General features: G+C 55.5%; 1 protein-coding gene across 1 annotated transcript in view; it reads right to left on the reverse strand.

Moving 5' to 3' along the window:
- Window positions 1–1,269: 1,269 nt before the first annotated feature.
- The window catches only part of SLC9A1 (solute carrier family 9 member A1), a 49,362-nt gene continuing 26,216 nt past the window's right edge, over window positions 1,270–24,415 (reverse strand). The window contains exons 2-12 of the mRNA XM_059376795.1: window positions 14,705–15,165; window positions 11,205–11,455; window positions 9,799–10,016; window positions 8,499–8,701; window positions 6,707–6,796; window positions 6,168–6,238; window positions 5,875–6,048; window positions 5,493–5,607; window positions 5,281–5,382; window positions 3,964–4,036; window positions 1,270–3,109 (exon numbers count right to left, since the gene is read on the reverse strand). Coding sequence (XP_059232778.1) covers window positions 2,772–3,109; window positions 3,964–4,036; window positions 5,281–5,382; window positions 5,493–5,607; window positions 5,875–6,048; window positions 6,168–6,238; window positions 6,707–6,796; window positions 8,499–8,701; window positions 9,799–10,016; window positions 11,205–11,455; window positions 14,705–15,165 — 2,096 coding nt within the window. The 3' untranslated portion in view covers window positions 1,270–2,771. The remainder of the gene's footprint in view (window positions 3,110–3,963; window positions 4,037–5,280; window positions 5,383–5,492; window positions 5,608–5,874; window positions 6,049–6,167; window positions 6,239–6,706; window positions 6,797–8,498; window positions 8,702–9,798; window positions 10,017–11,204; window positions 11,456–14,704; window positions 15,166–24,415) is intronic.

Genomic DNA, 24,415 nt, shown 5'->3' on the forward strand with positions numbered 1-24,415 from the left:
CCATTTTAAAGTGAACGATCCTGAGCATTTCATATCTTCACAATGCTGTGCAGCCATCACCACAAGCTACTTCCCAAACAGAGTAATCACTAAGTAATAGGGACATGAGTTTTTCATCTGAAGGGTGGGTGAGTGGTGGAGGGGCAAAGGGAACGGCTCTGCTCGGATATCCTGTCCCCCAAACCCACTCTCCCCTTGCTCCATTTACTGCAAGGCTGACCTCTGTGGGCTGAACCCGGTGAAGTCACTCGGGGGCCTTCCCTTCTGACTTTCAGATGGGCAGGGCAGTCCCCTCCCATAGTAACAGCTATATTACTCCCTCCTCTGGCTCTTTGGGTCAAGGGGTTATAACAGCTTCGCTGTAGTGTGAGCCCCCGGGACCCCATGCCTGCGAGGTTCCCTTCACCCTACCCACACCTCTGTCAAGAAACTTTTAGTTGAAGGGTCTTTGCTACCCCTTGGAATGTACCATCTGTTTTTCTTTTTGGGGGCAGCGGCTGATACAGGAATTGGTGCTTTGGTCCTTCCCTACAGTCCTTTTGCTACTGACCACTCTGGACTCCCAGTCTGAGCAAATGAGCCGCTTTCCCTGGGCAGCCCAGTTGCCAGGGGTGCCCGGGGTATGTGCCAAGGCCCCACTGCCCTCTGGCGGTCAGATCCTGGAAATGCACCTTGGGGATCCACCACCAAACTGAACCCCCAGGACCCGGCACTGTGCTGACCCTTACCCACCGGAGCACTTTCACCCACGCATATTGTCCCCACTTCACAGGTGACAGAACCTTCCTGTGGTCCTTCATAATAAATCAAAATCTGTAACAAAGGACCATTGGGTCCTATCTTTGCCTCCCTTCCTCTCACCCTCTGGACTCAGCCACACCAGCCTCTTCTCAGATCCTAGGTCTTTGTGCAGCTCCCAGTTAGAATATTCAGGAACTCTCTGAAACCTTCTTCACCTGATTAACCTCAGCTCATTTTCTAGTCCTTCCTTAAGTTGACTCAGGACAGTCCCCCTTGCCCCCCACCCCCATTCACTGTCATTCACAAACACACTGGGTTTTCCATGCTGCGGAGGCTAAAGGTGCCTGAGGGCAGGGAGCGCCCTGCTGTGCTTTATTCATATTTTCTCTCTCTCTGGGCACACAGCACCACCAGCTGCCATGCCAGACACTGAGCTAAGACCTTCAGGCCCCCAGGAGCTAAGTCTTTCAAGCCCCCAGGCCACCCTCCTTCCCCTGATGTCCCAGTTCCTAGGAAGCAGCCCCCAACTCTGTAAAAAACTCACACCGATTTATTAGAATATGAAAAAGATCCGGTTTCTTCCCTACGGGAGGCAGAGCAGCAGCAGCTGTGGTGGCTTGGAACACGGTTGTCAACGTCACCCTTGCGTGGTGACTCCTGCCCCAAACAGCACTTGCATGGAGAGAAGGAGGGGGAGACAGAGGAGCACCCACTGCCCAGTCCGGGAGAGGGACACTCTGACTATTGCACAATCCTGGGGAAGGACAGATACCACCAGGCCCAGGCCTGGCCATGGTGGCTGTGGGGGTGGGAGTGTGTGCCTGTGAGCAAGGGCCTCTGGGGGCCCAGGACTCTGCCCACCCACCAGTCCTGGTGGGGTGGGAGAGGCTTGGGGAGGCCTTCTCCCCTAAGGCCTGGGCTCCACAGCAGGCTGGGTGCAGTGCACAGAAGAGGTCTGGGGGCCCAGGGTGTGGAGAGGGATGAGAGAAAAGAACAGGCCAGCAGGAACTGAGGGTCAGGCCCAAGAGCACAGAAAGTGCTAGAAGGCCCAGCATCAGTGAGTTAGAATCGGGAACTGGAGTGAAGGAGGTCACTTCTAAAATCATAGCCTTGGGGCCATAGTTAAGAGCCCAGGAGGCAGAGGGAGTGTTGGGCAGGATAGGCACAGACGAGGAGGGGTAATTCTCTGGAGTAGGAGGGCTAGAGCTCTGGTAAGCCAGGGGTTTTCAAAATGTTTTAAAAACAGGAATGCCCTCTGTGCAAATTGAATCATACATGGAGTGTGAACAAACAGAACAGATAAAAAGGCAGCACTTTCTGGAGCCAACAGTCCTTCTCCTGACAGTCACCCCTGGAGGGTCCGGTGGTCCGCACTGGGGTAGTCCAGACTGTCCAAAGCGCCCCAGCTCTAGTCAGAGAAGCTCAGAGATGCCGTTAGCCTGCAGCTCTGAGCTGGACAGGTTGGGGGCTGGCCAGGGGGACAGAGCTGGCAGGAGGAGCGCAGGGCTGCCTCCTACGCCCTGCGCTGACCCCTACGCCAGTCGGATTCCTGGTCCCCCAGTCTTTCTGCTGTTAAAGCAGGGCCTGGCCTAGGCCAGGAGAGGTCTTGGCTCCTTCCCTTTCCTGGTGGGACCAAGGCTGAGCCAGAGGCTCTTTGGTTAGGAACTAAGATTGGTTTGAATGAGGAGGTGGATGGAGTGGGCAGCAGGCCTCCGAGGGCTGGGACTCTCGAGGCCCTAGGCCAGGTCTGGGAGAGAGCCTGAATCGGGAAGGGGCAGGATCTGCCTCACAGCCCGACAGTTCTGCCAAATGGATTGGGAAGGCAGTTCTGGTGGGAGGGAGGGTGCTTCCCAGGAGGCAGGGGGAAGCCGTGCTGCGGTGGGGGCTGTGGGCCCAGCTGCCATGCGGTTGGGGGAGGGGCAGGGCCAATCCAAGTCAGGAAGAATGAAGGGAGCCCCCAGCTCCCCCAGCAGCCCCTGCTCTGGTGGGAGAGTCTGTGTTGGGATGGGCACTGCCCACGGACCCCAGCGCTACTGCCCCTTGGGGATGAAAGGCTCTCCCTCCCCAGGCTCAGGGTGGGGACCTGGGTCACTGAGGCAGCGCTGTATCCTCTGGGAGCTGGGGCTGTCACTTGGCGCAGGGGTGAAGACATCATCCGTGCCAGGGGAAGAGGGCTCCTTGGTCCGCATCACAATGCCCCCATCATCATCCTCATCCTCCTCCGCCACCCTGGCTGGATCCCGGTTCAGCCCCAAGACCTTCCCCTTCAGCTCCTCATTCACCAGGTCCACGGACTCGGGCGACTGCGGGGAGGCTGGGTCGATGGTGATAACTGGCAAGTCGGCCTTCGGCTCGTAAGCCAGTGGATCTGGGGACCAAGAGCAAAACCCAAGCTGGCTTCTGCCCCAAGCCCTGCCCAGCAGTGCCCCCTCCTTGGCACGTGCCAGCAATTCCCACAGAACCTTCCTGTGAGGGCGGCCATGCTGCCATGTTTCAGGATCACTTGCGTGGACCTGGATGAGGCCTGATGAGCAGTTTCTTTTTTTTTTTTTTTTAAAGATTTTATTTATTTATTTGTAAGAGAGAGTGAGAGCGAGCACAGGCAGATAGAGTGGAAGGCAGAGTCAGAGGGAGAAGCAGGCTCCCTGCAGAGCAAGGAGCCCGATGTGGGACTTGATCCCAGGACGCTGGGATCATGACCTGAGCCGAAGGCAGCTGCTTAACCTACTGAGCCACCCAGGCGTCCCCGATGAGCAGTTTCTCTTCCCCTCACACTAGGCCCCGGAAGGTAGGACTATGTCCCTCTCTGCACACCAGGGGCTCCCTAGGTAACCCCGCCCAGACCATTAGAGCCCTCTCCTGAGTCACCATGTGTCTCCAGGGCCCAGGCCTGAAGAAGGCCTGTCACTGTCTCGCCCACGTGCTGAACATCCCAGTGGTGCAGACTTCCTGCCTCCTTGCCAGGCATCAAACCCCTTCACAGTTCTCCCCATAAGCCCCATATAGAGCACCTCTGTTCCTGGAAAGGACAGTTGGGGGAACCCCCAGGTCCACCTGATATAGAAGGAGCTCATGTCGTAGGAGGAGGTCAGCAGGAGAAGCCTGTCCTCTCCAGTGGCTCTCTTTGAGGCCCATTCCTGCTGGAGTCTCACCCTCAAGGGACAGTGGCACTGAGTGTGTGCCCTCCAGACCCCTCTCCAGGCTCCCTGTGTCCAGGCTCACCTGAGCCAATGCGGGCCCTCGACATGGTGGGGGAATCCAGCTTGTGGGCCGGCACCGTCAGGTAGTTGTTGATCTGACAGAGAAAGGGCAAGACAGGGGTAAGCACAGGCAGCCCCTCGGGATGGCGCCCGAGGCTGAGTCACCCCCTCCTTTGGCATGTTTGGGGCCCGCGGCCTCTCTGGTGGTTCCTCTTCAGGCTCGTCTGTCTCTGCCAGCACAGAAGCCATGCTGGCTGGCCCTTCAGGGGTTCCTGAAGGCTTGGCCCAGCCTCTGTCAAGCTGTATGATCTCTGGAGCAGCCTTAAACAGCCCTGCTTCTCCCACAGCACCCCGGCCCGTCTCTATTCCTGTCCACACTTGCCCCAGAGGTCCAGACCCATAAAGTCAGCTCAGGAGTTGGCACCTGGACCCCAAGTGGCCGCCAGGTATCTCAGTGCAATAGGCCGGAACTAAACTCGGATTCTTCTCTTCCCTCAAGACCTTGTTGATGCCATTCTCCGCACCCCCTACTGAAACCACCGCTCCCAACATCCCAGACCAGAAGGCTGGAGAGGACTCCTCTTCCCTCTTCCCACAGCCCACCTCACTAATCCAGGCCCCCCCCCCACCCCTTCCCAAGTTAGCCCCTTGCTCAGACCCCTTCACGGCTCTCCATGCCCTTGGCATAAAGCCCAAAGCCTGACACCGTTAACAAGCTTTCTAGAAAGCGGAACCCTCTCAGTTGCTACAGTGGGCCATGTTCTGTGACTGGGAACTGAGGCACACAGCCTGGGCCTTCCTCTGCCCACACTGCCTTCCTCTTGGCCCTGTTCCTGAGCTTCCCCTGCCTGCCCCCCTGCTCGGAGTGCTCCTGGCCCCTTGCACTTCCTGTCCTGCCTGGGTCACTGCATGAGAAGCTCAGCAAGGCATGGACTGGGCTGATGCACCACTGTCCCCACAGAGGCCACTCTGCTGCACAGCACTTGGGAACCACTCAAAAACTGTTCCTGAGCAAACGATCGAGCACACGTATGCCTTGCTTTGTGATCTTTCCCCGGGCCTTAGTTTTTTTTGGGAAGAAATGCGTGGTTCGAGCACACAGATAGACTCAGAGGCCTGCGGGTGCAGTGAGTGGGTGTCTTTGCTGCCCTGAGTGGGGAGGTAGAGGAGGAGGCAGCTTTCTGGAACCTGTCCTGGGGCTCCGTCTTCGAGACAAGCAGAGGAGGCCAAAAAACACGGGCAGTGGCTCTCTCTTCAAAGGGGCTTAGGGGCAGGGATGTTGGAGGAAGAACCCAGACTCCCCGTGAAAGGCAGGAGCCAGCTCCAGGCCCTCACCCACCTTCTGCTCTAGCTGCCGGGCCTTCTGTCTGCGGAGCAGCATCTGGTTCCAGGCCTCCTCGTAGGGATCTGCCACCAGGGTGTGTCTGTTGTAAGACCGCAGCTGTGGGGGGAACAGCTTTCAGGCCCCAGAAGCCGGGCCCGGTGGGGGCCAGGGCTGGAGCAGAGGGCCTGCCCTGCTGTAGGGGTGCCGGGCAGGGAGCAACCCCTCACCCGCTGCCTGGTCTTCTGCAAGTTGTTCCTCAGGATTTTGCGGATCTCTTCCTCCTTGTCCTTGGACAGTGCCGGCAGGATGCGCTCTGCAGGCAGGGACTTGGGGTGGATGTTCCTGGACGACAAGGCACAGGTTAGGTCCCCAAGAAATTCCTGTGACCCTTGAGCCTGCTGGGCTGGGCCAGGAAGTCAGGCTGGCCTGGGTGGGGGCGGGGGAGGTGTCCTCTGTGGCCCTGTGGCTCTCTCACCCACCCTGCCTGGACAACACCTGGCCTGCCACCACCCCTCCCAGAACCCCCTCCCCTGGTGGGTGGCCTTCTAGGTTTCTGGGCAGGGGTTGGGTGTGGGTGCAAAAGCTGCCAGCGTCATCATTGGCACTCACTGCATGGAGACAGTGGAGACAGCAGAAGGGATCTTGCCCATGCCCCCGCTCTCCACCAGCTCGATGGCCTGCTTCATCTCCATCTTGTGGTAGAAGGCAATGAGCTGTGGCTCCTTGGAGCGCTCCCCGGCTATCAGACACTTCTTCACGTACTTCTTGTTAAACCGGTTGAGCCTGGTGGAGGCAGGGAGGAGAGGTGTGGAGCCAGCTCCTCAGGGTGGGGAGACACCCAGGCCGGGGGAGACCCTCCCCTGTCCCTCCCCACCCACCTGCCCACCAGGCCTGCCACCTACTTGTCCTTCCAGTGGTGGTGGCCATAATGGCCACAGATGTCCTCGATGCCTGTCAGAAGGTGGTCCAGGAACTGAAATGGGCCCAAGGCCAAGTCAAGCCTCACTACTGGGCTGCTTCCCTACCAAGACTTCTGAATGGGCCCCCATTTTCCACCCTAGTGCAGCTCTGCTCAGCCCAGCCTTGCAGTTCCAGGAGCAGCCAGGAGGTGGCACCAACATCTCATCCTGAACTCGCAGCACCTCAAACCCCTCCCTGTCACACCCCAGCGGAGCCCCCTTCCCCGAATCCACATGAGCCCAACGCTTGGGATAGGTTCCTACTAGAGGTAGAGATGGCATGACACCCCCTCCTAGGGCTCCTGGTTGCCCACACCACACCTGCCTATGGTTCGATCGGGCGACCTCAAGCAGCTAAAGGACCACCCGGAACTGGGATGAGGGAGGATGGGGCCAAGTGAGGAAACTGACGTGAGGCCTAGTTGCCCCCCAGCTCCCTGAGCCTTCTCCTACAACCAAGGCCAAGGCCCAGTTTCCAGTACCTGTGTGTGGATCTCCTCGTTGATAGAGCGCTTTGTCTCTTGCTTTTTCTTCACAGCCAACAGGTCTACCAGGGGCCGAATGGTCATGCCCTGGGGGGCAGGTGGGCGTTAGGCACTCGCGGTCTGCTACCCTGGCAGGGAGACCACGGGGTGTCCCCCCTCCCTCACCCCTAGAGCCCCTGAAGCCAGGATGCCCTCTGCTCTGAGGTCCCCACTTTCCCAACCTGCATGTCAGCCATGGCTCAAAGGCAGGTCCTATCTAAGATCTGCTTCCTCCCAAGGACACAGCCCCTTCCAGCTAAATGACTCACACACTGGTCATCTAGCCCGGGTGAGGGGTCAGAGGGCCTGGGTTCAAATGTGGGCTCCACCACAAACATGCGTTGCAACCCCAGAGAAGTCGGGGCCGGCTGATAGGGAAAACCACTTCACAGGACTGTAGCTGCCCAGTCCAGAACAGCAGCGGGAGCAGCTAATCTCATCGTGTGTGTGCCCTCTGCCAGAGCCAGGGGTGACTTACTTAAGTATTCGCTCCGGCATGCCCACATGGACCCTGAGAGGTAGGTTCTTCCACTGTTTCTATCTTATAGGTGAGAGATTAAGTAACTTTCTCAGAGCTTACAGAACTAGTAGTAAAGCTGGATTCACACCCAGGCAGGGAGGCCCCTCTCTCAGTGCGGACTTCATTGAAAATGGACTTGGTAAGCCATCAGCGTATACAACTGCCAAGTCAAGGTGATAAAATATTTTTGACAATGGAAACAGTGCAAGAGGGCAAAAGAGGCAGTCCCCTATCCTTAGAAGGGACAGAAGGGGAGTCTGGCCCCAGGAGGATGCCTGGGCAATGCTGTTTCCCATCTAAAGCTTTGCCAAGGGGCACCTGGGTGGCTCAGTGGGTTAAGCCTCTGCTTTCGGCTCAGGTCATGGTCTTGGGGTCCTGGGATTGAGTCCCGCATCGAGCTCTCTGCTCAGCGGGGAGCCTGCTTCCCCCCTATCTCTCTCTGCTTGCCTCTCTGCCTATTTGTGATCTCTCTCTGTCAAATAAATAAATAAAATATTAATAAATAAATAAACAAATAAAGCTTTGCCAAGATTTGCGTCTACGAAAGACGGAAGGGATAGAGAAACGGAGGCCTGGACAGACTTGTTTCTCATTTGCCCAAAGTCACAGGTCAGGTAAGATGGAGCACTGATGCCATCCTGGCTGGGTTTCCTTGGGGATTCTGAAAAGGGTAGGGGACTCTCCCCTAAGCCAGGGTCATTTAAATGCATGGAAATCACTGGCCAGAGGCTGGAAGGACTCCAGGATCATCTAGGCCAACCCTCTCACTTCGCAGGTGGGGAACCAAGACCCAGAAATGGGAGGAAGGTCTTTCCCAGCAGAACCCACACTGACTCCAGACCTACTGCCCAGCTCAGCAACTTATCTCGCTCCACCCCCACATTTTGTGCTATTATTTCCATTTTACAGGCACAGAAACTGAGATCCTAAAATAGCAAATCATTTCCCTAAAGCCCTGTACCGGGCACCATGGGCCTGCTGACTCTGCCTACTTCTCTCAGCACTGTCTGGATTTCTAAGTTAGACAGTGTTCTGACTGGTCGCTCATTATCCTAACTCCCCCTTCACAATTAAGTTAAGTGAGGACCTGAAGGGGGAGCGCCTTGCCCAAGACCGCGTAGCAAGTTCTTTGCAGACTAGAACCCGTGGCCCCCTGTCAGGTTGGGCGCCTCTTCCTTCCACTGGCAGAGTCAGGGTCCCCAGGCGGGGCTGCTCTGCCTTGTCCAGCACCTGCACAAAGACGGTGAAGAAGATGACCGTGATGATGGCAGTGAGGAACAGGTCACACATGGGGAAGTGCTTCTTGTCCAGGAGGTAGCCCAGGGAGAAGGCGATGGCCCCGCGCAGGCCCCCGTACGCAATGATGAACTGGTCCTTGGGGGTCAACTTCACGATTCGGAACTTGTTGATGAACCAGGTCAGGCCCAGCACCCCTAGCAGGAAGGGCAAGGAGAGCGTCAGCCTGTCCCCAGGCCTTCCTGGCTGCTGCACCCACAGCTGCTCTGCCTGGAGGCAGCCCCCGCGAGCACGCCCACCCAGTGCACTCCCTTCCTGGGTCCCTCAGCGAAGAGCTGGATTCTCAAGGGGCTCTCCCAACCTGGGTGTGCTCTAGAGAGCGTCACAGCCGCCTCCAGAGACTGAAAGTCAGCAGGGAGCTGGGGGAAGAGCTGAAACAAGACTGGCCCCAAGTTGGTATCTAGTCATTTTGATGGGTTCATGGGATTTACTTTTCCACAGGCTTCAAATTTTCCATAATAGAAAGCTTTTAAAAAAAAATGCAGAGATCTTGGGGTGCCTGGGTGGCTCAGTGGGTTAAAACCTCTGCCTTCAGCTCAGGTCACGATCCCAGGGTCCTGGGATCGAGCCCCGCATCGGGCTCTCTGCTCAGCAGGGAGCCTGCTGCCCCACCTCTCTCTGCCTGCCTCTCTGCCTACTTGTGATCTCTGTCTGTCAAATAAATATAAAATCTTTAAAAATAAATAAATGCAGAGATCTGGATTCAACCTCAACCTACGGAGCTAGAATCTCTGGAGGATGAGGCCCAGGACTGAACAGATTTCCAGTCTATCAAGCAGATGCGATAGCCAGTCAGGGGCAGGGACTGAGAGAGGAGTAGAGTGAGATCTGGAAGGGGAAGACACAGTCCCTGAGTTGAGGTGTGTCTGGAAAGCACAAGCAGAACCCAAGGACCGGAGGCCTGGTCCCTATACGTGGCCGGGGCCGGCGGCATAGACGGGTCTGCAAGCGCTCAACTCATCAACCCACAACCATCTTCCCAGAGGTCACAGACTCCCCGTGAGCCATCATGAGGCCCACCAAAGCCTCAGCATGGCAGAGAGGGGCAGGGAAGCCCCAGCTGTGCAGCTGTGAGGGGAATCGCCAGCAGCTGACCCAGCTCGGCCCTTCATACGGGGTCTCCCACCCCAGCCCAGTTCCTGCCTCCACAGCACGCGCACACAGGGTACACGCATGCGCACGCAGACGCGCACGCACGCACACACCTCTCCCCTGCTCCAGCCCGGGACCTCACCCAGCACTCGGGCGATGAGGCAGAAGAGCAGGGTGCTGATGACAAAGGTCCAGTTCCAGTGGTGGGACCCAGCCACGGTGGAGACGCCAAGGAAGATGAAAATGAGGGTCTCACTGACGCTGCTCCACATCTTCAGGAAATATTTGATGGTCGTGTGGGACTTGTGGGAGATGTTGGCCTCCACGTAGGGGCGCATCACCACTCCCGAGGCGATGAGCCTGGGGTCAGGGAAGAGCAGAGTTCAGGGCTCAGTGGATCTGCACCTTCCCAGAGCCCTTCCATGGCTGGGGAGGCGGACAGGTGCCCCCGACAGGTCAGAACCCGCTGTGGGCTCTACCTAACTTTTTTATCTCCATCCTCTCACTCAACGCTCCAGACGTGGGCAGATGAAGGATCTGAGAGGCAGAGAGATTGTTGCCTGTCCACTGTCACCCTGCCAGTGAGCTAAGATGCAAACTAAGGTCTGCCCAAATCTAAAGCCTGTGCCTCCCCCACCGCTGCCCTGCCCTGGCCATGCTGCCGTCTAACAGGAGTCAGTTACAAATGTCCATGGCCTTGCTTTATTCCCCCAGAGCACAGTGTCTCTCCCACATGGAGGTCTCCCTAGGCAGCTCTGTCCCAGGCACCTGCTCCCTGCCTGGCGTCCATACCTGGCTCTGCTCCTGCTGACCTGGCCTCCTCAAGGTTACCCCGAATCCGATGGGATCGGGAGGGAGACAGACCATAAGGAACCCTTAATCTCACAAAACGAACTGAGGGTTGCTGAGGGGTGAGGGAGTAGGGAGGGTGGCTGGGTGGCGGACATTGGGGAGGGTATGTGCTATGGTTGAGTGCTGTGAAATGTTTAAATAAGTCTGATGGTTCACAGACCTGTACCCCTAGGGCAATAATATACTACATGTAAATAAAAAGAAGTAAATAAAAAGAAAAGTTGGAATGAAAAAAATTAAAATTTAAAAATTTAAAAATTTTTAAAAAGGTTACCCCATATCCCCCAATCTGGCCTGCCCTTTGTATTTCCAATGTGTTCCCCTACTGGGCAAACCTTTGCATCTCACTGCCTCTCCACAGTCCCTAGATTTCGAGACCTGGCTGAGGCCCCAGGACCTTCAGGAATCCTCATGGCAATGGAGGTGCCAGGCCTCCTTGCTGGGGCTGTGGAAGGGCACAGTGAATGTGAGAGCCTGTGGCTGGCTACAACCAAGGGAACTCCCTTCGAAGCAGAAAGTAGCAGCGCTGAAGCTTTCCAGAACTTTAAACTCAATGGTTCCAGGGGCAGTTGCCTGGTGCGTGAGTCTCATCCCAGGGCTGGAAGCCGGGCCTGGGGAACTCCCTTGTGACCCCTGCAAGCACAGGGAATCGAGGTTGGCATCCCCCCCCCCCCCCCAGGCTGCACCCAGACTCACGCCATGATGCCTGACAGGTGGAAGAGCTCAGCTGACAGGTAGGCCATGTAGCTGTAGAGGAAGACGAACAGCGGCTCGATGACGCGGATGTGGGCCGTGAATCGGGAGGTGAAGGCTGCGATGACCCCGTAGACCACACCCACAAACACCCCGCCCAGGGACACCACGAAGAAGCTCAGGAAGCCGAGGACGATGTCCACAATGCCCACTCGGTCATAGTTGGCAAACTCCTCAAAGAGGTGATACAGGACCTGGGAAGGGGGTGTAGGCTGGTCGGCAGGAGGGCAGGGCCCTGGCTCCGCCCCTCACCCCAGCTCCCTGGGGTCCGCTAGGGCTATCGCATGCCCTCCACTGAACCACGGCCACAGGAGGCGGCCATATGATAGCAGAGAACCATGGTGCCAAGGAGGTGGTCAAAACCAGTGGCCAAGGGCCTGGAAGGCCTTGTGTCAGGGCTACAGCGTGCTGTGCTGGGTAAGAGCACATACTCTGAAGCCAAACGAGCTGGGCCGGAACTGTGGCCCTCTTGCTCCCGGCTGTCTACGCAGGACAAAGCGGGACAAATTACTCCGTCTCCCTGCGCTTCACTTTTCCTCGCCATAAAATGGGGTAACGGTACCAACCTTATAGGGCCACTGTGAGGATGAAACTAGTTCATCAAGGCCAAGTGCACAGAACCAGGCCCATCACGGTATCAGCTACCACTGGCGCTACCCAGTGGCCCCTCTCACCATTTGACTTAGGCACATCATGTCCCTGTCTGGCTTTCAGTCTCTCCTTCAGCACAAAGCAGAGAAAGTTCAGACAACAAACCAGAACAGGACTTCTTAGCTTCTGGAAATTTCTGAAAATACACACAGCCGGGCCATACCCCCACTTGGGTTCCTTCTCGGGAGGTGGGGCCCAGAAATCTCTGCTCAACAAGGTCTCCAGGTGGCTACCACCAACAGCCAAGTTCAGAGGTAGTGGAACCAGCAGAGGCGTTGAGGCTTCCCCACCTCCTGGGCCGGGAACTGTCAGTGTAGTGCTGTCACCAGATGGTCAGATGTTTCAGGGGCATGTCACACATGATAAAGCCCATGGACAGTGGCTGTCCTGCTCGGCACACATCACGTGTGTTGTCTCATGAGGTAGGCAGGGAGCCAAAGTTGCCCGTTGCTTTCCCAAACAGAAGCTCAGGGTAGTGGAGTGACTTGACAAAGGGTCCCAGGCCCCGGCAGGAGCGTCAGGCCCAGAACTTGCTCCCTGGAGCAGTAGGTGGGCCCTCCTGGACAGGGGCAGCTTCTGTGTCAGCTCTCTGGCTACTGGGCCTACTCACACACAGCTTGCCAGGAAGCCAGCTGAGGGCTTTCCAGGCCGGAGAGCTGGGAGAGAGGGGAGGGGACCTGAGACCAGGCGGCTCAGGGGCTGCCTTCAGCTTTAATGTCGGGAAACAGGGCACTCGCCTTCATGCCCAGAGCTCTAGAAAGGGCCTGAGGTGGGCCAAGCAAGAAGGGCAGATGCCAAGCACTGGCCTGTCCCTGATGCTGCCTGGGCCATAGCTGTCTGGCAGACAGGGCAGGGCTCCAGTGGCGGGTAACAGGTGCATTCTCAGCTCTGGGCTACCTACACTTACTCCTGGTCTGAGGAGATTCATGGGTCCCAGGGTCTACCACGTGGACCCATGGGCAGGTGGACGGGGCAAGGTCCTCCTTTCCCACCTGGGTGTACTGTCAAAGGGACCAGGGAGGCAGCGCAGCAGAGTGGTAAGTGTGCAGGCTGTGCTCCCACTGTGTAGGTCACTTGCAATCACTTACCTGCTAATGTGACCCTGGACGAGTTTCCTAACCTAGACCAGTAGCTTAGTTTCCTTGCTTGGAAAAATGGGATAATCACAGTGCCAACCTCATGGAGTTTCTCTGTGGATTAGATGAGGCAATACGTGCTCATTGACAGGAAGTGCTCAGACAGGAAGTGAGCACGAGCAAGGACTACCAGCACAGCCACCACCAGGGGAGGCCTGGTTGGCCAAGCCTGCAATACACCCTTGAAATAACCACATCCCACTACTCCCCAGAAAGGCCAACCTGAACCCCAACACCCAGACCCAACTGGGGAGGGCTTTGTCTGTGGTACCCACTGGCGTGACGCCAGTAGGAACCTTGGGAGGATGTCAGGCTGGGTACTGCAATCCTTGTTACAGATGGAGAAACTGAGGCAAGAGCTGGTTCCAGAAGAACCAGCACTGGGGCCTGCTTGCTTAGATCAGGCTGCTGCTCTCTCAGCCCCATAAGGACCCCACGAAGGCAGCAGGGGAGGAAGAGGAAGAGGAGAGGGGAGGAAGCTGAGGCTGCCTGCAGCAAGCCAACCACTACTATGTCTCTTAGAAGTGTGGCTTCCTGAGGGATGCGGGGTGGGTGAAGAGGGAGTGTGTGAATGAGCGTACCCTGGCATGCACACGTGTCCTTGTGTTTCCTTACGTAAACAGCTGCTCTCTGAGGGGTCTGACTAGGAGCATGGGGGTGTTTTCACAACACGACATGAGTGTGCACATACACGTACGCCTTTCCTGAGGAAATCAGCTGGAGGAAGAGCTTGTGTTAGCACATATAGCGTGGCCAAATGCGGACGGACTGCGCTGGGGGCATCTGTCCTTCCTAGCCCCTGAGTGGAAAGCATGGCCCACTCAGCTACTTTGCAGCTAGCAAAGCTGAGGCCCAGAGCGGTATAGTCACTTGCCTAAGACCACATAATAACAATAACAGCAACAATAATAAATATATTAATATTAATATATTAATATAATAATAATAGTGGCCAACCTCAGGCCAATCCATTTTATTAACCACTTTCTGGAGGGTTTTGTTTGTTTGTTTTTTGTTTTTATAACAAATTTTATTTTTATTTTTTTTTAAGTAGGCTCCATGTTGAACATGGGGCTGGAACTTGTGATTCGTGAGGTCGAGAGTCACATGCTCTACTGACTGAGCCAGCCAGGTGCCCTTCCTAGAGGTTTGGAGGGCAGGGTCCTTTCCACCACGGCTGCCCTTGAACTCTACACAAACTGAACTATAACTCAGGACTCAGCCAACAGGATGGCTGAACTGGCCCCCCAAGACTCAACGGCCTATGAAGGGTAAACTAAAGTCTAAAGGTGATACAGAATTTCACCAAGTTCACAACACTCGGACTCACAGTCCGAGTCAGGGACAGAGAGGGTCTGGCCTGTAAAGGCCAGGAGCTCAGGACCTGACATCTGACAGACCTGGCTTCTAACCTTGGTTCTGCCACCTGTGAGCAAGTCGTCTGACTTCGGGGGCCCTGCTGCCTTCTCTGTAGTGCGAAAGTGGGAAACACCTCCCAAGGGCACCCCGGGGACTGGAAGAGGTAGCGCATGCCGCATGCTGAGCACGATGCCTGGCACACAGCCAGCGGGAAGGGAGATTTACGGTTTCGCTACTGCAATGAGCGGGTGGAGGTGGGATCCAGTCTGGACCTGGATTCAGGTCTGGGCCCCTCACCACAGTGACGGCGTCGTTGAGCAGGGACTCCCCGAAGACAAGGATGTGCAGCAGCTCATTGATGTGGATCTCCTCGAAGACGGCCAGCACGGCCACAGGGTCCACGGCGGAGATGATGCTGCCAAAGAGCAGGTTGTCCAGGAGCCCGATGTTGTTGATCTGCTCGCCGCCCACCAGGCACACGGCGTACATGAGACCGCCCAGGAAGAAGGCGTTCCACAGCGTGCCCACCACGGCGAAGATCAGAATGGTGCCCAGGTTCTCCGTGAACTGCCGCAGCGGCAGGAAGTAGCCGGCGTCCAGGATGATGGGTGGCAGCAGGAAGAGGAAGAAGACGTCGGACTGCAGGAAAGGGGGCGTCTCGCCCACGCCCTTGATCAGGCCCCCCACCAGCAGCCCCACTACGATCAGCAGGCAGCTCTCCGGGACGATGCTCGAGATAGTGGGGATCACGTGGAAACCTGCAGAGGGCGAGAGAATGGGAGGCTGTGGGCTTGCGGCAAACCAGGAGGCGAGGCTGGGGACGGGGCTGGAGAGAAGAGCAGCTGGTGACAGGGGCTTGGCCTCAGAGGGCCGCTTTGGTAGCTCTCTGAGCCTCGACTTCCTCGCCCGTGACACACCAATGGTAATACCAGCTCCCCAGGGTTTGCTGTATACACGAAGTGACAATGTTTTTGAAGGGTTTTTTCAAAGGCTGTATGTACAGATTATCTCTGCCTCGGTCGTAGAGCGGTAGAAAGAAGCAGCTCTCTATGCCTCCAGAAGGCAGAGAGGAGCCACTGATTACCGAGGCTCCAGGTGTCCAAAGGCATCACCTCCACCTCCACTCAGACTCGTGCACTCTCCTGCCGAGCCCAGAAGCCAAACAATGAGCAATCAGTTTTGCATGTGAGATAAAACCTAGCTGCCATCTGTTTCTAGCTTAACCCCTGCCTCCACTTTAGAGATGGAGCAACTAAGGCTCAGAAAGGGGAAAGGACTTGCCCAAGGACATACAGCAAATTAGTAGCAGAACCGGGAGAGGACCCAGGTCTGACCCCCCAGCTCCCATCAAAACGAAGTTCGCTAAGTCGACCCCTGCTCCCCCTCCTCATCAAGGCATGAACATGCCCCCCTCACCCCACCTGAGACCTGTCAACCCCCTCCCCGAGGATGCAGTACTGGCCCACCCTGGGGCCCCCAAATCCAGAGCTGGGGAGTAGCAAAAACTCCATTCTGGGAGGTATTCTCTCAATGCCAGGTTTGGGCCCAAGCTCCCTAATGGGTTTTGGTTTTGTTTGGGGTAGGAAGACCCCAGCACCTATCTGCATTTTGGGCACCAAAAACCCCAGGGTCAGCTTGGTTAAGAAAGTATGATACTTGGGTGCCTGGGTGGCTCAGTTGGTGAAGCCATGTCTTCAGCTCAGGTCATGATCCTGGAGTCCCCGGATTGAGTCCCATATCAGGCTCCCAGCTCCACGGGGAGTCTGCTTCTCCCTCTGACCTTCTCCCCTCTCATGCTTTCTCTCTCTCTCTCTCCCTCAAATAAATAAGTAAAATCTTAAAAAAAAAAAAAAAGTATGATACTTTATTCAAGTGAAAAAGCTCTCGCTTTCTTCCTCCCCTCCCTAGCCCATGCGCTCTGTGCAGGCAGATTCCGTTTATAATCAGATGCCCAGGGCTAGGGACACAGTTGGTACTCAGTAAGTATCTACTGATTTGGAAATGCACAGGGCTAGGCCATTACTCACATAATTCCCGATAACCCATCTGGCCAGGCTTTGGCTCTCATTACCCCTGAGATCCTTGGGAAGGAAAAGAAACTTCGTTCCCCATGCCCAAAGCCCCTCCCACTCTCGAGTACTGATCTGGGTAGTGCCAGCAGAGCTACAAGTCAAGACTCACACTCGAAACACTAGCTAGGCCCAGAACACTGGCACAGTGCCAGGCTCCCAGGAGACACTCAAAACGTGGTGGAAAAAAACACATCTCCATCCCAGGCCAAGAGAGAACCCCAGAGCTACCACGTGCATTCTCCGGGCTTCAAAATGGACCTGACCAACCTCAACTCTTGCTGAAAATTCCCCAGTCTTTGGAGTGTCTACCAGTAAGCCCCAGTGTTCAACAGGCTGGTGCATGGAAGGGGCATTTTCCCCCAAACGAGCCACATCCTCTTTTGCCTGCAGATATCTGCCTGGTCTAGTCTGTCTCTCCAGAACACTATTCCTGTACCTCTATCCCTACTGCATGTGGCTGATGTCACATGCTTCTACCTGCCTCCTGTTCCTGGAAGCATTCCCTGACCACCTCTGTCTGCTCATGGTAGGGCAGGACTCCTCTGGTGCCTCTCCTTCTCGAACCTTCAATCCACAGTCACTGCCCCAATTCCTCTCTCTCCTTGGCATCCAGTGAGGTCAGACAACGCAGGCAGGAGCAGGGGGAGACAGGACAATGGTAGAACACCCAGAGACCTGCACTGTCCTGGAGGGAAGACAGGATGGCCACGGGGTGGTGGAGAGCAGAGCTCCTGCAGCCATCAGGAACCAGCTTCTTGAGGCCAGGAGTCCCACTCCAGGCCCAGCCAGCTGACCTCAACACCCTCCGCTGGAATTGAGCACTAAGAGGAGAAGGCACAGGCTGAAGAGACAGCCCAGGGAAAGCAGATGACAGCCCCACCTCCACCAGCATGCTAAACTTTACAAATGCCTCCCCACCCCTCTCTGCCATCAGTCCAATCCACAAAGCTTGCCTGGCCCCAAAAGAGCCACACCGTGTGCTTGCAGACCCAGAGTCGGGGACCACACGGAGAAACGGGGTAAGAGGACAAGTGACGCAAGCCAAGAGTGGTAACATGAAGAACGCTCATTATTCCCGGAGGTGCACGCGAACCAGGCACTGTGCTGGGAGCCTGACACATAGCAGCTGTTTGGCCCTCGCGACTGCCCTGTGGGGTTCGTATTGTCCCCACTTTGTAGCAGAGAAAGCTGGGGCCTGGCAAGATTCACTGGCTTCCCCAGAGTCGAAGGGAAGCAGTCTACCCTAGCTTAGCATATCTGTAGCAGAGGGAGCGAGTCAATCCTACATTCCAACGTGGACATTTTCTTTTTTTTTTTTTTAAAGATTTTATTTATTTATTTGACAGACAGAGATCACAAGTAGGCAGAGAGGCAGGCAGAGAGAGAGAGGAGGAAGCAGGCTCCCTGCTGTGCAGAGAGCCCGATGTGGGCCTCGATCCCAGTACCCCGAGATCATGACCTGAGCCGAAGGCAGCGGCTTAACCCACTGAGCCACCCAGGTGCCCCAACGTGGACATTTTCTATAAGCCAGGTTGTGCTGTGCACTGGGGACATGGAGGTGACGTGGAATCAGAACATCCATGACCAACTCACAGGAATTGCTTTTCCCAGTCTCAGGACCTTCGGACCATCAGGCCTCCCTCACTAGGTTAAGAGACAGCTGGCATTCCTGTGTGACAGAAGAAAACCTGGAGCTCAGAAGAGGCAGGACAGGCCAAGGCCACCCAGGACGGCAAGGTCCCAGGCCTCCTGACCTGGGTGCAGAGCACCTCCTTCCACAGAAGCTGGCTCCCACAGAACCTGGGGCTAGAGCCATGTTCCCAGAGCTGGTTCCCCAGGGTCTCCCTGTGTTGGCCCTGCCTCTTGGTGGGCAGGCCCTGACGGGTAAAGGCAAGGGAGGGAGGGGCCCAGGCTGAAGAGGCAGGTCTGGGATCCACTCTTGGCTCCTTACCTCCAGTAGGCGGCCCATTACCGAAAAGCAAGCTTCCAGGAGGGAGGGCGCAGTGGTGCAGGGAAGCGGGGCCCCGTGGGCCTGTTCGGGCTTGTCCCTCTTCCAAGGCCCTGACTCCACCAGCTGTTCCCACCCCCCAGCCCTGAAGAGTCTCCTTAAAATCCAGGAAGGTTGCTGACACCAGGTGTGGTGAAAGGGGCACGGTTGGGGTCCCAAGTCCCCTGACAAAAGCCCAGCCTTAAGGCGAGATCCTAAGATGCCAAGAACTAAGGCAAAACTTCCAAGGTCCAAGCTTTGTGGCCACAGTGATGTCATCAAGATGGAATCTGGGGTGAGGCAGAGGCAGTGAGAGTCAAAGCCAGAGCTGGAACAGAGCCTGGAGATCACCCAAGTCCTCTGCGCCTCGGACAGGGAAACTGAGACTCAAAGACAACCAGTGACCTGACAGCGTCACTTGACCCTTCCGCCGGGAGAAGGCAGGAAGCTCAAGGCTCAGCCATCACTCAAAACCACATGGCCTCCTGGGAGGGCATCCAGTCCTGGGACGCAAGAAGGTGTGGAATTCCTCATCTCAGGGCCACCCAGCGACCCACCCCCACAGTCCCCCCCACCGCAAGGCAGAGGCAACTCTGCATGTCCCGGATGGGGGCTGGTGAACGACTGCAGGAACAGAGGGACACACACGCTCACCCAGAGTCTCGCTGTATTACACGCTTACCAACTCCCTCTTACACACTCACCACACACGACTCTCACGTGTGCTCCCACTTACACACTCCCTTGTACACATACTTACCCTCATTATCTCTTACACACACTCCTCATACTCTTACACACACACACACTCCCTCTTACACTCATCCACACTCTAGCTTATAACATTCTTACACACATTCATTCTCACCCTTTCTTACACATACACTCTCTCTCACACACACACGCACAGGCACACTGAACAGACCCTTGAGCTAACATCAAACTGGCAAGGGGCTCCCAGCGCCTCTGGAGCTTCTCGGTGCTCCACCATGAGAATGTTTTACTTCCGTCTCCTGGGATGGTCCCCATCGGCTGAGGCTCAGGCAGACAAAGCTTTTCCACACCACCCTCGGTTGCCGGGGTGACCGGACACCCCTGATCCCACTTTCCGCTGCCTCTCCCCTGGCCTGGGCAGTCAGAGGGGAGTGCCGGGAAGAGGGAGCCTCCTTGGCCCACCTGTGCCGGTCACCAGAGACCCCGGGGTGTGTGAGGGGCTCTGCCGCCCTAGTTCCAGGTCTGAGGACTGCTCTGGGGCTGCAACTCGGCCGGGTCCCAAGGGATTCCTGGTTGCACATGATTCCATTTCTCTAACTCCCTCTTCAACTGCCCCAGCAACCAGTCTCAACTACAGGCCTGAAAGGTAATACCTCGCAACGAGAACCTGGCACTCCACAGTTCACAGCAGCGTGCTCAAATGCTTTTTATCTCATTTGCACCTCACCACACCTCAGGAAGGTCACGACAGCCATCCCCCCATTTCACAGATGAGGAAACTGAGGGACAGAAAGGTTAAGCAACTTGCTCAAAGTCAGGTAGCTGATATTGCCTCAAACCCAGGCAGTCTGACTCCAGAGTTTGTGTTCTTAGCCATTCAACGCATCATCTCTTGCTTTTAATTTTGCATCTATGGGGAGCGTCAGTGCTCAGGCCCAAAGAGGCTCTGAGAGGGCCAGAGATAGCATTCTTTTTCTTTTTTTTTAAAGTTTGTATTTATTTATTTGACAGATCACAAGTAGGTAGAGAGGCAAGCAGAGAGAGAGAGGAGGAAGCAGTCTTTCTGCTGAGCAAGAGAGCCTGATGTGGGACTCAATCCCAGGACCCCAAGATCATGACCTGAGCTGAAGGCAGAGCTTAACCCATTGAGCCACCAGGTGCCCCAGAGATGGCATTTTTTTCCATGAGCTTTCCTCTAGGGAAGTCTCACCACTGTTCCCCTTCCAGTCCAGTGGCTAGTAAAAACCTTGGAAAATCCTTCCTATCTTTCAGGTCTGCCCCCTCCAGGAAGCCCTCCCAAGTTAACTCAGCCAGAAGTACTCAGTCTTATCGGCTAGATTTCTAAAGCAGCAGGTGGAAACAATCAGACTGCTCAGCCCGTCTGCTGGATCTATATTCAGCTCTGGTCTCCGCTGGGGCTGGAGGCTCCTCTGGGGTAGGAGGAGCTCTTATTCTTCTTTAGTCTGATTCTTTCCACCATCAACATGAGCTATGAGAACCAAGGATAAAGGACACACTCACAACACACTTAGCTAGCATCCCAGCAGATTGACGAACAGACCAGCAGAGACAAAGACATAAGAGCCAAGCCTCCCAGGGTTCCAGTCAGGGTTCTGGGCTGGGCAGCCTTGGGCATTTAAGTTTTGTCTTCTACTCTCAGCTTCCCCATCTGTGTAGAAGCCCATTTCAGAGGGTGTCTGGAGCACGAGAGGAAGTAATCGGGGCAAAGCATGCCAAACAATGCTGGCGCTCAATGTCACCAAAAAGTGGTGACCACTATTAGTATAATTTTTCTCCAAAACTGAAGTTTAACATGAATCACTCTACATTATGAAGACCTGTTGGTGTAAACCTGTCCATCAGTGGACATTAAGCTCCCTAAGGGTGGAAATTTTCCAGAGTCTTCTGGGTCTCCAGCTTCCAGCACAGAGTAGGCATTATTAACTCTCTGTGAACTAAGGTAAAGCTGCCTTTTAGATGTCAAGTATAGGAAAGAGGAAGGAGGCGGGGATGACTAAATTTCAAGAGCAGGTGATGCTCCCAGGGCTGGGACCATTTGGACTGGGCTTTGAGGGATCAGTAGAAGTTTGCCAGAGAGAAAGAAAGAGAGAAGCAGAAGAAGAGCCATTCTAGGGTCTGTATCCTCTGAACTGCCCAGGACAAGAATCCTGCACATAGAGAAAGATGTTAAGGGTAATGAATAAGTGAAAAACAAGGAAAAAGACAGAGAAAGAGGAAGGGAGGCTGTCTTCACCAATCCTTTGCCAATATCCAAATATGAGTGCTGTTGTGAAGAGCACGGGAGATGTTACATGACAGATGTCGCATGTGTCTTTGAATCTCGGTCCTTACTCTGTAACTGGGGTGACGCTGCCACCCCCAGGGGAGCTGTGTAAATGTCATGGAGATAACTTAGAGCTCCTGGCCTCTGGGAGTCACCCAGTGAATGACAATCTTTAAACATGTAAACTGATAGTGGCCACTCAGTGATACTGTATTTGATCATGACGCACTTGAACATACACTGTCTAGCACGGAGAAGAAAGCACATACTAGACACTCCCGAGGGTCTGATACGAGGTCCTGCGCTGGGGTGTCTATGAGCTCCTCTCATTTCCTCTCTTGTATCCAGATCCTCATTTGATAGATGAAGGGGCTGAGGCAGAGAGAGGTGAAGTGACTTGCCCAAGACTACCTAGTCGGCAAGTGGCAGAGGCAAAATTAGAACCCAGGTCTCCGGATTGCCGGCCTTCTGCGCCATGCTGTGTTGATGGAAGCAAAGCCTGTCGGGATCAAGGGGGAGAGCATTCCAGTTTGCAATATGCCTCCGCCGAGGATGCAGCCATAAATAAGTCTGTTCCAAGTACCTGGGCGGGAATCGTCCCCCAGGCCGGGGGCATCGGGCTCTCTGTGCCTCCCCCTCTCATCTTCCACATGGCACCTCTATTTCTTGCTTGTTTCGCTCCATAACACAGGGAGACAGGGCTCCACCCCCCGGGAACATCAAGTGTGGGTAGAAAATGAGCTAAAAAAGCTCTCTGAGAACACAAACAGCATGTATTAGGCTGCCTGAGGCGCAGAGAAAAGAAGACGGGGCCAGGAGGCCGACACCTGGATTCGAGGCCCAGCTCTGCCCTCTAGTAACCACCATGCTCTGGGCAATTCATCGCCCCACAGACCAGCCTCGGATGCCTCGTGTGTAGACAAGTGAGAATCAAGGGCTTGGACACAAAAGCAACACATACTTCGTGAAGCAAAAGCCTAACATCAGAGATGAAGAAGAGGGAAGAACAGAGATGCCACCTGGGCTGGAGGGGACCTGGTAGCCGAGGAGACTTGAAAGCAATCAGCAGAGTGACACAGCGACAGCTGCGCCCTCTCAGAGACCTCACAAGAGAGGTGCACCAGAGTGGGTGCTGCAATCAGGTTTCCAGGGTTGGGGAGCTGGCGGAGTTCAGGGTTAACCCTCAGCACTTAACCTACCATCCCCAATCCCTGAACTCCTCAAACCCCAACTCTGTGCACAGAGAGGAAAACTATTTTTCACCTTGAACTTCCACCAACCTTTCAAAACCTAATTGCCCCAACGGTGGCGGTGTCACCTCCTCTGAGAAGTCTTTCCCAAGCTCCCCAAGCTGAGTCAGGTGCTGCTCCTAACCATGGACCCAGGAGCTCTGTATCTGGGTCTTCTAGTCCGCTTGGCATCCCAGCACACGGTCTTGGGGCCCACGGGTGATGCTCAGGAAAAGCAGGTTCGGGGAATGATGGAAGCTTCTTTAATAATGTGGGGTTGAAGCTGGGCCATATGAGCAGGAGACTGGAGGGGGAACAGTGTGAACAAATGGGCGGACAGGGGATCTCCGTAGTCTTCTGAGGACCCTTAAGCCTCCAGTCAGTGTGGGAGTGAGACCCTATGGGGAGGGAGACCCTGGCTCACAGCTGGAGCTGGCAGGCCACGCAAGGAACTGAGTTGGGGCCCCAGCTGGTGCTGCAGGCCTCCGAGGGTCCCCTGACCTTGAGATCTGACCCCCAGAGCTCCTGACCCGGCCTTGAGCCAGGCTCTACTCCCACCCTGCCTTCCACTCTCACTAGTCTTTTCCCTGGGTCTCAAGGACGCATCTCAGCAGCCCCGACCCCATCTCTCACTCCACTGGGGCGACTCTTCTTGGTATCCAGCCCAGCCCCCTGATCACCTAAACGCCCCACAAACATTGGCTGAAAGAACTTCAGTCCAGCAGACTCTCCCCACCCCCCACAGGAAAGGCTCCAGGTTGTGAGTCCCTGTGTTGGGAGGTGGAGGATGAGTCACGGGGGGGGGGGGGGGGGGGGGTAGGGACAGGGACCAGGGACTAGCAGTAAACAGCCCGTGTGTGTTGACAAGATACAGAGCTCCAGGAGGCCACAATAGGGCTTGGCAAGCCATAGGTTTCCAGGCAGCCAGTAAGGATGGCCAGGGGGGTGGGGAGGACCTCAGGTTCCGATTGGCTGGTTTGGGTCCGTGGCAGGTTCTTGCTATACATACTGGTTTCTTTTGATTGTTTTCAAAATGGAAACACAGTGCTTTGATGACTGTAAACAGAATGCATGGTCCTTTAAAACTTTTCCCAACAGATCTAAGTACAGAAGGAGGAGGAGGGGGGCTCTCCTCATGATTCTTCTCCTCTCCCGTTACCCACTACATAAGACACCCTTCAGCCCTCAAATCCACACTGTGACCAGTCTGGTATAGAAAATTCCAAACTTTTCTGTATCTATAGTTTTAAAATTTGGGATAAGGGGCGTATTCTACATCCTGGGCTATGCTTCCTGGGGCAGAGGCTGCCCCAAACCCTTTACTGAAGTGTCTCATTTAATTTTCTCAACAACTCAAATGTAGCAGGTATCATTATTAACCCCCATTTTAAGATAAGGATAGAGAGCATCGGAGGGATGACCAGCTACGTGCCCCAGGGTCCAGGGCAGCATTTTAGAAGCAAGATTACCTCCCCTCCCACGGCCTCCCCAGCGCCCCGTGGAGCGCCCTCACCCTATCCCTGCCTTGCCCAGGGCCGCAGTATACAGAACAGTCCCTCCAGGACGGCATCAGGATGAAGGGTGGTTTCTCTTACTGAGATCCTCCACAAAGAGCCCCAGGCAGGCCCTGCCCCTGCAGCTGGCTTGAGGTAGAAAAGAACCTGGACTTCGTCTGGATTCAAGCCACCCCTCTTCCTCTCCAGGTGCCCCATGCGTGGCTCC

Source organism: Mustela nigripes, chromosome 14 (genome assembly GCF_022355385.1).
Source record: "Mustela nigripes isolate SB6536 chromosome 14, MUSNIG.SB6536, whole genome shotgun sequence".
In the NCBI taxonomy this organism is placed as follows: Eukaryota; Metazoa; Chordata; class Mammalia; order Carnivora; family Mustelidae; genus Mustela; species Mustela nigripes.